At 41.8% G+C, this 13,016-nt stretch overlaps 1 protein-coding gene across 2 annotated transcripts in view; it reads left to right on the top strand.

Moving 5' to 3' along the window:
- Window positions 1-10,011, top strand: part of LOC111238765 (SH2 domain-containing protein 3C-like) — a 50,647-nt gene extending 40,636 nt beyond the window's left edge. For both annotated transcript variants that reach the window (XM_022768441.1, XM_022768442.1), the window contains exons 6-15: window positions 1,797-1,946; window positions 2,996-3,273; window positions 4,267-4,394; window positions 4,514-4,886; window positions 6,702-6,831; window positions 7,014-7,129; window positions 7,693-7,864; window positions 7,962-8,073; window positions 8,182-8,388; window positions 9,486-10,011. In XM_022768441.1, the coding sequence (XP_022624162.1) occupies window positions 1,797-1,946; window positions 2,996-3,273; window positions 4,267-4,394; window positions 4,514-4,886; window positions 6,702-6,831; window positions 7,014-7,129; window positions 7,693-7,864; window positions 7,962-8,073; window positions 8,182-8,388; window positions 9,486-9,661 (1,842 nt within the window). In that variant the 3' untranslated portion in view covers window positions 9,662-10,011. The remainder of the gene's footprint in view (window positions 1-1,796; window positions 1,947-2,995; window positions 3,274-4,266; window positions 4,395-4,513; window positions 4,887-6,701; window positions 6,832-7,013; window positions 7,130-7,692; window positions 7,865-7,961; window positions 8,074-8,181; window positions 8,389-9,485) is intronic.
- The last annotated feature ends 3,005 nt before the right edge of the window (window positions 10,012-13,016 follow it).

The raw sequence follows: 13,016 nt of genomic DNA, 5'->3' as shown, positions 1-13,016 counted from the left end.
TCTTACTCGTCAGCATGAGGATGAAAGTTTTCCAGCCTTTAGTTATCAACAAACCCACTGAAGATATGAATGAAAAGCTTCAAGTCAAACTTCATGTGGCAGTCTCTCAGTCCCTGTAGCAGCGAAATTAATAAATAAATAAATTTAGAAAATGATGAATTGCTGCCGCAGTTTGCATTTCAATACCCCACATGTCATAATAGATTTTTAAAAAATACAGAATTAATTGAGATAAAAGTAACATAATAGTATTTCTGTGTGGGCTGATGTGGTTGTCAACCGATAGTATTAGTTGAGCGATTACTTGGCCAAAATCTCTGGCTTTGAAAGCACAGTTTAAATGCTTTACACACAGAATGACACTGATTAATGAATCCCATCATCTGTCACAGCTCAGTAGAAATTGCTTTAGCGTTCAGAAGGAGGGGAAACTCTGCCAAACAGACAGCTGCACGTGTTGCTGATGTACGCAATTGAATTTCACAGCTGGTGACTAAGACACAGAGACACACAACAAGAGACCCGCGCCCACACACACTGCATGCACATGTGGAGGGTACTTGTAAATAGACACAGCCTCTGTCTCCTGATCAACCTCTGCTCTGTGTCTCTATCCCTCACACACACACACACACACACACACACACACACACACACACACACACACACACACAGATTCAAATCAGCCATCTGTGAGTTTCCCCTCCTTCAATTTACATAAAATATTCATTTATTCATAGATTTACCCCAGTGTAAAGTTGGGGAAACCCTGAACGCCCTGGTTTCCAAAACAATACTTAATGACTAGTTCTCACACACACACACACCCTGTTGGCGGATACTGTACATTAGCGTCCCTAAATCCCATCCTTCCTTCCTGCTCGTTTTCTTCATCCTGTTCTGTTGTTCTTCCCTTTTTAAAGTTAAGACTTCCAGTATGTGTATACGGCCCAATGCGACTTTCCCTTTAGGTACATTATTTCATTTACTTTGTTCCAAACCGTTGTGAAAAAAACATGATGAATTCTTAAATGCAGCGAGGGAGCAGATAAAAAAAAAAAAAAAAAAAACTTTCAAAAACTCACCCAAATAAATTAGAAGATCCTGCACTTGGTTTGAGCTTTTCATGTGTGTATATACTGCCTCCTGCTGGTCATTGACTCTCTGTGCTGCATATTTCACACCTTGTGTTGAGTGAATTTTAAATTTTACACCTTCATACCCTCTTTAGGGCAGATATTTCTAAAGGGAACACCGCTCAGATTGAAATATGTTACGACCACTCGGTCAATATTTGTGATCTCTTCTCACAGAAACCACTGACACATCCGCAGTGTTTGGCATCAGCAAGATATACAGCCTGAAGCTGTTCCATTGACCATGAATGGGAGATTGCATTTCTGGATTGCTTGTTTTGTCAATAAATTCAAAATAATAACTTTTTACAGAAGTGCTGAACTCAATAAAATGTGTCCTCAGAAAGTCATTCCGGCCATTGTGGCTGGCATTTTATCCATCATTGCCAATTCAAACTGTGCATAACAGAGACAGTTTGGCAGTGAGGGACGTAGTTTGTGTTTGTTCAGCAACACAAACTGTCCTAAGGCGTTGTCATAAATAATCATGATTCTCTCGATTCAATTATTAAACAGTCGGAGTGTCAGTAAAAAAATGTTCACACACATGCTCCGGCTCAGTGAGCCAAGTTTGCTTCCAGCTCTTCACGATTGGAGCTTTTTTTTTGTCTCCTTTTACTAATTTAAAAACATATTCTTTTTTTTTTTTTCTCTGTCCAGGTGTCAGAGACTCTGGTTGTGCGTAATGGAGATTTCCTGGTGCGTGACTCTCTGACCAGCGTGGGTGACTATGTTCTGACCTGTCGGTGGAATAATGAGGTGCTGCACTTCAAGATTAGCAAAGTCTTGGTCAAATCCAATGAGACCAAGGTAAGTGTTCAGCTTCGACTGGCTGGCCTGTTTCATCACTCATCACTTCTTTTAAGTTTTTGATACACTCTCGTATGTGTTGCCTTTCATCACGTTGTTCTATTCGCTCCCTTATGTTCATCTTCTGTAAGTTTAACTTAAATCGTGTGGTGCTTTGAATTTCCATCATACTCTGTATGCAGAAAGGACAGCAGAGAATAATTTAATGTTGTTGTTGTTGTTGTTGTTGTCTATTCTCTCTGGTTTGTTTAATGCCAAAAGATCAAATGAATGGGCCACTCCCAGTGTTTAAATCACTCATCAATTCCCCCCCGTGAGCAGGAAAAGTGCACACGTAACTAGTAACATTGATGATGTTCCATTTAGAGTCAAGTTGTACTATGAGTCGGCATCCACATCTGTGTCACATCTGTGACACTTTGACCTGTCCGCTGTGAGATGGGTCTATTATATAGACATGGCAGCATTGGCCAAAGCCTCGTCTTCTTCTCATCTCGCTACAGAGCAGAATCAAACTTGAGTGAAATGCATATTTAACATTATATTAACCACCTTTACCAATCGAAGATTCATCCTCCAAGAGAAAGGCCTGTTTTCTCTGGTTGCCTCTAATGCTGGAGGCGGCAGGTTTGCCTTGTTGACCAGCTGTGCCTTTCTTCTCTATCTGGCTCCAAATCTCAGTTCCCACCCTGCCTGCTGATTTCTGTTTCATTTTATTATGAGTTTGAATCAGGCATTAGATAATTCGGCACTGTGTAAACTGGTTTTAAGCACTGGGCAAATAAAGAGGAACAGCGGCTGTTTGTGTTCGCCACTCAAAGAGATCTGTAACCACTGTAGATACAAAACATGGAGGGTAGGCTCCCCCTGTGGAGCCACAGTGGAGTTATTCTGGTTCAAGAGAGAACACACATGCTCTGATTTTCTCCCTTCAGACAAAATCCTGCGCCCTCGCTAGCTTACAAGTATTTATGGTGCAAGTTAATTACAGCAGGTGTATGAAAACATTCAAAGGTGGTATATTAAATGCTGTTTCTCTTCATCCTCAGGTGCAGTACATGTTGGAGACAGACAATTTCGACTCAGTCCAGGAGCTCGTGCGGTTCTACATAGGCCAGCGCAAACCAGTCTCCCAGTCCAGCGGTGTCCACATCTACTGTCCAGTCAGCAGGACTCTCCCTCTGCGCTACCTGGAGGCCACCTTCGCGCTGTCCAACAGCAAGCAAGGCTCTGCATACTCACCGTCCAGTCAGAGGGGAGCGTACATCAAGAGGAGGAGCGTCACCATGACTGATGGGCTGACGACAGAGAAGATGATACCTCACAGGTGAGCCGCGAGAAACGTGTGGAGTGGTTTTTTCTTTTGTTTTTTTTTTGAGTGGCGGAGATGCAGCTCTCCAGCCGAGCAGCCAATGATTAAATCCTGACGATTCTTTTTTTTTTTTTCTGAAGTCTTTATCACTGTTTGCCGTTGTTTCATTCTTGCTTTATGTCATATACACGATCAGTGACTCAGACAGTCCCAGCCCAGTTGAGACACCAGTGGCACCACCAGAACCAGAGCCGGAACCTGTGCCCAACTGCAGGTTGTTGTGTGTTTGTGTGACACTAGTGTTGTGTTTGAGCACTAAACTAGTGAGCTTAACCTCCCACCTTCCCTACGGTCCCCTCACTTCACAGACACCATTAGCACCTCCCCTGGTAATGAGCGTCAGGTCCTGTTAGTGCCCTCAGAGTGACATGTTCACTTGACCACTTCTGCACTGGCTCACTTGAGTTTCAAAACAAAACAAGGCTGTTTGAAACTCGAAAAAAGGAGCAGAAAAATATGTTGTGTACAGTGGAAATACATTTTTTTTGCCTCATAGTGAGTTCTGCAAGAAGAAAATATGTGGGGAAAAATAAATTTATTCATTATTGATAACATTTCCCAGTGTTGATGTGGTAAAACTAACGATTACACATCTTAAATATTTTTTATATTTTTTTGCAGTTCATCTTTTCTGAAGAAGCCACACTGTACTGCATTTTCTGCTCCTGTTTTTAAGACTTAAACGTGGTTTTAATTAATAAATAACACAATATATAATATTATATGTGTGCATCATGAAGTAGAGCAATTTCCTTTACGGTTGAACCAACTCTCCCTCCTCTGTCACCCTGAAATAATAAGCGTTTACATTCTTCACCACACCATTCCTGTCACTGATAAACGTGGCATCCTGATTTGCACTTGCATTGTGAGTTTCCCTTCATTTTCTTACAGCTTTTAAATCCACACCCAAAGATTTTTAACATCCTAAAAATGCTGTGTTTGCAGCCCATCAACAATCCACCACCACAAAGACGCAATGCGGAACTGTGCAATGAGCATGGACCAGATTCAGGAGTATCGCTGCCCCTTGTCACCTGTTGGGGAGACCCCACTGTCTCCTGCGTATAGTGCTAGTAAGTGCCAGCGACACACAAACTCAGACGCATGAATAGAGAATAAATGCACTCCCCCTCACATTCACGAACACATCGTCCACAGGGGATTTTAAGACTGCTCTCTCTCTTCATTTCAGTCACCAGGCAGAGAGCCCACTCGAGCGGGCGGGTCCTGGCTGTCGTCCCACCCTCCCCCGTGATGCGCCGTTCCAGCGACCCCCAGCTCAGCCCCTCAGCCAGTAACAACCCTCCAGAGCATCCCGCGCATACCTCTCACTCGGCGCACTCCTCCCCTGCCCATCATCCCACCTACCAGTCACATTCTTCAGAAACAGCAGGGAGCTACTGTGACCTCAGACCTTGCCCCGCCGGACCCCCCAAGCCTCCGGCTAAGAGCTACGTGGAGCGGTTGCGAGTCGAGGAAGGGAGGGAGGAGGGAGCGAGGGAGGAAGGAGAAGGGATGTTCTCCGCCCCACAGGTGGAAACGACATCCTCATTCAGACCATCCAGGTATGAGACACAAAGAGACCTCCAAGCCTCCACATTATGTTTCCAAAGGATACTTAGCTGGTCTTTTAACTTGATTTGGAGTCCTGGATGAAAAGGATACACAGCGTGAAAAAAATCTGAATGAGAGTGATCAAGTCTTGAATGTCTGTTTTCTAATGCCGGATGTGAACAGTTGTGGAATTGCTGTCATGTTCATAGAAAGAAGAGTAGGTACAGTGGCTTTTTTCTTAAGTTACTTTAAGACCGGGCTTTTCAGCAGTGTCAGAAAACTGCAGTTTTAGGGGAAAGAAAATTGAACAGACAGTCCTTGTTCCTACCACAGGGTTACTGTAGGTCAGGTGTAACAAGAACTGTGAAGTCCTAAAGGCAAGAGAAAGCAAATCATAAAGCAAACTTCTGTAAATTCTGTACAGAGGATGAAGCCGTAGGGTGTTATGTGATTCATCAAGTAAAGCATGTATAAATGAATTGGGAAACTGTAGGGAAAAAAACTAACAATAAGATGTAAACAAACAAAACAAGATCTATTAAGTCCGCAGTTTACCATTTTCCTAATGTAGGTACCTGTGGATCCTGACTGTTGCTCAGCTTTCTGTACACTGAGGCATATTCTATCAGGATGTAAAGTTGGTGTGTTCAAAGGTCAATACATACACTGACATTTTGTCGTAAAGGGCAAAAATATGAGAGTAAAGCAATTTTGACCAGGCACTGCAGTACAGCTACAGCCTGAGCGAGCCCAGACTGGAAAACAGACTTGAGTGAACGGCTGTTAGTCCTGTGGGAGAGAGCTTGAGGGCAGACTTTACAGTGTGGTCATAGACACAGCAGATACTGTGTTTTACTGGGTATCGCAGTGCCATGGGGGGACACAGCATATGAGGTTTGTGGAAGAGAAATAGTATGTCTTGGCTGCAGAGATGGAGCAGGCAGCAGCTTTGGACATCTGAGAGTCCCCTGTGGATCTTTGGTGCTGGGGGCATATTGCTGGATACTGTATGTGTTAACACTACTGGAGAAATTGGCAGTTAAGGCAGTAAAGGCTGCTCATGTGTTAGCCACCAGTGTGAACCAGGGACTGGTTAGTTGAAGAGAAAGCATCATAATTAGGACATGAGGATGGCTTCTGATTGGCCAGAGAGCCCAATCCCCGAAAACACGCACGCCGCACGCTTTCATGTGCACCTGAATGACAGGCACACCCAGAGGAATGTCGAGGCTGGTAAAACTTTTTTTTATTTTTTTTTAATGACGGTCCACCGACCCACTGATACAGGATTTGTCCCTGTATCCCTGATGGTCAGTCCCACCTGTAGTAACTCAGATGTTGATATATCAGGTGTGAATATCATGTTACTGGAATATCTTCAGATCTACGTTACTAGTTTTATTAATTGCGCAAATAACCTTAAGACTCCTTGTTTTGGAGATGTGGGACTAATTCAACATCTGACTGACTGATACATCTGCATGGCTGATACTATCAACAGATTTTAAATGTATTGGTATCATGCAGTGTGCTGGCAGATAAGTAACTAAGTAAATGTCACTGTTCAGTATGTTTGGTGTCATTTAGGAACGGTTGCACCATAATTTGTCTACCAGAGAGAGACAAATGTATTTTTTCAGCAGTAAACTTTGAGGGGTCTTTATCAAAACAGCTTCCTTTATGTTGTGTGTACATGATCTTTGAACCAAACAACTGGACCACTGAATGAGCCTCCCAAGATACAAAAAATTCTGTTTTAACCCATTTATCTTTACAACCCTCTTGTTGCTGTAGTTTTCTAATGCGGCGTAATCGCTCCTGTGCAGGTACGAGTCTTGCCTTATGCCGGCTGAGAATAAGCCTCTGGAGATGTCCGTGCTGAAGAGAGTCAAAGAGCTGCTGGCTGAGGTGGATGCAAGGACCGCGGCTAAACACATCACCATGGTGGACTGCACGGTACGTACAGACGCACGCACACAGATGCATATACATGCACACCAAGCGAGCTGATGTGCATAATCCCACAGCGTAAAACAACAACACATAGTCATGCATGCAGGTAAACAGATGTAAGCACGCGCCCATACTCACACACACGCCACATGTATCTTAACCATTGTCTCTTAACTCTCGGGCAGGTGGCTAGAATATTGGGCGTCTCCTCAGAGACGCAAAGGATGATGGGAGTGTCCTCAGGGCTGGAGTTACTGACACTTCCACATGGACACCAGCTGAGACTTGACCTACTGGAGAGGTACAAACACATTTGTTTCTCGCTGTCTCCTTTTTTATGCGTCACACAGTACCTCCTTCATTAATTCAAATATTGATTACCTCTGCTCTTCAGCTCCTCTCCTCCCCCCTCTTGACTCTTCGGTTCTTATCTTCACCCTCCTCATCTCTTATCATCTTTTCCCTCTTCTCATCTTCTGTTCCACCCCCCACCCCCACCCCCCACTTTTGTTTTCCTATGGTTGGTTATACAATGTAATGAATATTTCCTTAATGTAACAGCATGTTACTGAAAGCCAGCATAATAAAAACTAAATGTGAGGCATCAAACTGTGCATTACAACTTTTTCCAGTAAACTTTTTGTAAAATTATTCAACAGAGGCCTTGAAATGATATATATTTCATCAGCATCTGAAGGCTCTGTCAGATTACATCACTCACTACATCACTACAGTCTGCCCCAGTGTGAATTTCCAGAGGGGCTCTCAAAACAGGCTTTGACTCAACCGTTCCAATTTCCCTCGTAACCGCAATAATCAACTTTTTATTAAGTTTTATTGAATAGCACGTTTCTCTCTCCTCAGGTTCTACACCATGTCTATCATGATGGCGGTGGACCTGCTGGGCTGTACAGGAAGCACGGAGGAGAGGGCGGCCCTGCTCCATAAGACCATCCAGTTAGCAGCCGAGTTGAAGAGCAACCTGGGCAACATGTTCGGCTTTGCAGCTGTGATGAGAGCCCTGGAGCTGCCACAGGTAAGAGGCAGATACAGAGAAAAGTCACCATCATCTGCGGAAAAACTCCAGAGTTTGCTTTTCTCAAAATCTTTGTTTTCACCGCTCATTGTGTCAGATTTCCCGCCTGGAGCAGACGTGGGTGACATTACGGCAGAGACATACAGAGGGCGCTATTTTATATGAGAAGAAACTCAAACCTTTCATGAAGAATATGAACGATGGCAAAGGTGAGATTCTAGTTTACGTGCAGTGGTAATAAGTATGCAGGTAACTGGTGTGTATTTGCATGTATTTGACTCCAAAATGTGCTTGCGTGTTTATTCCTTTACGTACAGAGTCTAGTGTTCTGTCCAACACCTCTTTCCCCCACATCATTCCCGTCCTGTCCCTGCTGGAGCGAGGCGTGGCTCTCGGGGAGGCGCTGGAGCCGTGGGAGAGCGCAGAGGTCGGAGTAGATGTGGTCATGTACCACCTAGAGGCAGCCCGTACCATCGCACATCACGGGGGAATCTACAGAACCAACTCTGAGACCAAACTGCAGGGTAAGGCCAAATTTAGTGTGTTACATCTCATGCTGTTAATGTATTGATGTTAATAAGGACGCATGTCTACAGTATCAGGGTCGTGACATGACCGATTTGCTGTAATGATCGTGTGTGTGTGGGGTTACTGTGTTGACTGTATTGATCTCTAATACTTCTGCATTGGTTCTCAGTTTGAGGCCATTACTGCTTTATTGAACAGTCTTTCAGTAACTATCAATTCAAATCTGTTTTCTGTAATATGTCGCCATCGATCAGCCTGACCTCAGCCTGCTCCTTTCATCAACAGTTCTTCAAGCCACAACAAAGACGCTTACTTCATACAGTTGTTAAAGCTGCTTTCAGCTGAAGAAGCTTTAGTGTATTCATAGAGTCAGGCTGGAGAGTTTTCATCTTTCTTTTTTTTTTATTGAGCACTGGGGAGGATTGCATCGTCTAATCATGAGGGCACAGAAGCTTATTTCTGTGTAGCTGTGTTGCAATGAGCAGAATGAATCGAATCATATTCAGATGAGCATGGAGGTTCAGTCTTTACCTGTGTGACAAAGTAATCCCATCTCAAAGGTTCACTCACTGGCCTTTTCAGAGCTTTCAACCGCTTCTTGTGGGATTCATCAGCAAATAGAACAAACTCAAATGTGGAAAGTCTGATGTGATTTAAAAAAAAAAAAAAAAAAAGTGCGCATATAAAGGGGAAATAGCAAGTGTGACTATTTAGTTAGTTTAACATGTATTTGGTGGTTTGTTTTTTATTTTGGCGTAGTTATTGTTAATAAAAAATTTCAATGTGTCAGTGCTTTGAGGACTTACAATAAGACTGTGCAAATATTGCCTGACTAAATGTATTGTTTTTGTCAAGGCTCACATCGTTTCTCATGCATTTTTACTTAAGTTAGTTTATTTTATTATTTTATTTTTTAAATCAGCTACAGTAGTTTTTCCACAGTCTTGTTCATTTTATTATCTAGTCAGGGATTATTTTGAAATTTCTTTCGTTTTCTGATAACCTCTATTCCACCATGATTTTTTATAAATGTCATCTACATAGAGTAACCTCTTCTCTTCTTCTCTCCTTCTCTCCTCGGTCACCTCTCCAGGATTCCAGGAGCGAGCAGAAATCCACGAGATCTTCCAGACGGAGTTTCAGATGCGTCTCCTGTGGGGCAGCCGTGGCTCTGAGGGCAGCCAATCAGAGCGTTACGAGAAGTTCGACAAAGTTCTCACAGCCCTATCACACAAGCTAGAGCCTCCTGTGCGCCACAGTGAGCTATAGCACCTGCTCGGAACACCCGCCATCGACAAAAAAAACAAAACAAAAAAAAACAACCCCCCCCCCCATCTGCACTCACCACTCATAGTGGTATGGTCTTGTTTTGCATCGCAGAGGATGATGTGGAAGAGTCCAATATGAACACTGGGAGGGGTGAGAGTGACTGAAGAGGCAGCTAAAAGAGCATGTGCATTGAGCACTCGGAATACAGAAAAGAGAGTTACTCACATAAAACATGTGTTGCACTGACTGTGGACTCCAAATAAGGCATGGGGTTCCTCCTGTTCCTCTCTGTGGACTTTCTCACTTAGCGCTAAAATATTTAAATGGCAACAAAGAGGAGACAAGCTAAGTAGTAAAGAAAACGGGGGGGGGGGGGGGGGGGGGCCCCCTCTCCTCTGCTCGGTACAAACAGTAAAATGTGTACGGTGTGCCCCGGCGGCCAAACAGAGCTGCAGAGTTTGGCTTTGCTCCAATAAAACACAGACACTCTCTTGTTTCAAACAACCGCTGTCACACACTGTAGCAGAAATGACAACAATAACTTACATAGCTCATACAGTATATAGATGTTTAGTCTGTGTGACTGAGTGAGTGTGTGTCTGTATGTATGTTTACATTCCTTCATTTTTTTTTTACGTGTCATTAATGTTTCATGATTTTTTTTTTTTGTCTTTATTTATTTGTTATGATCAAAGGATATCAGAACATTATGGACATTGCTTCACCAAAGTCATGAGAATCTTTCAGTGCTCATTCTGAGGAAACTATGTTCATAAAACCTCATTAAATATATATCAAGCGGACCCATTGAATCCCATTAAAAATGTATCAGGCATGCATTAATAAATGTATCAGAAATGAAACATTTGCAAAAGTAATGCTGCAACTTCAGTAAGAGGGCTTTGTGAGAAGTTAAAAACATTAAGAGGACAAAGCAAACCTCCCTCTGCTGTACCTGTTTGACTAATACATTTGATATTGTGTGTCTCGTGCACAACATGTAGCTAAACACAAGCATTTAGAGACGGGGGAAAAAATGGGGTGTGCACTGCTTAAATCTAGTTAAAGCAATTTTTCACTTAGTGTAGAAACATTTATGGATATGCTTCACGACTCATGACTCTAGCTTCAGCAGTCTGGAGCTGCAGGTTATACATTTACAGAAAAAAATTAAATGCTTGATCCATGCAGCTATAAATGTTGCACCAAGTAAAATGTTGCTTTAAACTAATAATTTGAACATAAAGATGAGTCAAAATTGAGAAGTATACAGGTGATTCAGTGAAGATATTTCATGTCTGTGGATAATCTTTAATGATACTCAACAGATGGAGAAATTCTGACATCTTTCATCTTTTTTTAAATTTGTTTTATTTCAGTTCGAAATTTTAAATGAAAAAAGGAGTTCCATCAGTTAAGGACGTGTAGATCACAGCCCTGCTACAGAGAATGGTTTTTGGTTGTATGTTTTCTATTTGTGTTTTGACAGTAGACTTAAAATAATCTGAATCGTTTTATTGCAATGGCATTACATTTTTGGTTGACTGTCCAGTTTTAAATCAATGCTGTATTTACAGTATGTGGGCCTGAGAGGGCTGGAGCCAACTCTCAGGACTATGCAATCATTTCAACCAAGGGCTGAGACCCTGAAAATAAAAATAAAAGATTAAGACTTAGAAATGTTAGTCAGTCAGTCAGTCCCCCCCCCACCCCCCTACGTCACTTTCTTTTTGAAATATCTATGCTTTTATTTCTAACCTTTTCTTATCCAATCTGATGATCTATATATGAATGAAAGTCATATCAGATATTGGTCAAATAGTTCTAAACAAATATCATTCTACTCTAGAGTATCAGAGATCCTTAAAGCGATGTTTGATCATCCCACTTTCTAGCCTGAACCATGCTTGGGGTGAGCTGAACAGATCAGAGTTCATGAGGCGAGGAGTGATGTGCCAGTTCCCTCTGTTGTCCAACAGGGGGTGGTCTTTAGTCAGCAAAAAACACTGAATCATCAATTGTAATACAATAACAACAGGAAGACACACACACACACACACACACACACACACACACACACATAGACACACACACACACACACACACAAACAAGAGAAAACATTTGTTGTGTGTGTTCTGAGACCAAGAGGATGCCTGCTGGTTTAGGTTTGATATCTGCTAACTCTGATGATGAAACAGTGGCGATGATGTAATGTTTTTATTTGTCCTCTGTTGAATGCTGTACAGGAATGCTCTGACAGTGTGTGGATTCTCCTGTTATGGGTAACAGGACTGTATGAGATGAACTTAAAAAGCAAAAAGACAAGAAATGATTTAGGTCCGATCTCATGTTTTTTTTACGTACTGTACATAGCAATTCACTTTTTTTTTTTGTTTTTTTCAAATAAAATGATTTGCTCGTCTCAATGAGTTTGATTCTTTATTCAGACAAAAATGTATTGGTTAAGCTTTGAATGTGTAATATGATACCTTGCCAAGAAAAGTCTGATTACTTTACTCATAAAATCAAGTGTTACCTGTGAAGCAGAATCCTAACCTGTTCTGTGCCATAGATGTCAGTTGTTCGTCATTTTAATTTAAAATTTTAGAAATTTGTATTTCAGTGATTTTAATTTCAGTAATTTCATCAGCGATCCACACTGTTGCACTGGGCGACATGTTCCTTCTTTACAATGAACATGGCCACAGTATTTTATTTGGAGTCAGTCGTATATACACTGACATTTACTGACAAATTCTCACTAGAGCATCGAATCCGTGGCTGAAGTTAGTCCCTATCAAATACATTATTTACTCCTGTTTGAATAACATTTGCTAAACTAATGATCATTTTGATGATCAATTAATCTGTATTATGTTTTTGTATATTGATTAATTGTTCGTTTTATAAAACTGTAAGATAATAGCAAAAAATGCCCATTACAATTTCCTAAAGCGTAAGGTAATGTCGTCAGATGAGCTTGTTTTGTCCAACCAACATCCCAACACTCAAACATATTTTATTTCCTATCTCATAAAACCCCCTCGTATCAAAAAAAGAAAGTCTAGTTTCTGAAATTAACAGTGCCCGGGTGTTTTAGGAAATTATTCAGATTTGTTTAACGTAAAATTAAACATTTCAGTAGGTATGAACAGACACAGTCAGAACTTATCCTATAAGATAATTAAACACACAAGGGAGTTCTCTCTTTACATCTCTTTTTAGATTAAAAAAAGATGAAAGTGATGCTGAACCGTCCTGCCACAGTCCCTATATGCACATTCACACACACACACACACACACACACACACACACACACACACACACACACACCACCACCAGCTCCAGTGAAG

The sequence above is a fragment of the Seriola dumerili genome, unplaced genomic scaffold (genome assembly GCF_002260705.1).
Source record: "Seriola dumerili isolate Sdu_G_001 unplaced genomic scaffold, Sdu_1.0 BDQW01001601.1, whole genome shotgun sequence".
NCBI lineage: Eukaryota > Metazoa > Chordata > Actinopteri > Carangiformes > Carangidae > Seriola > Seriola dumerili.
This window is presented reverse-complemented; position numbering and strand designations above follow the sequence as displayed.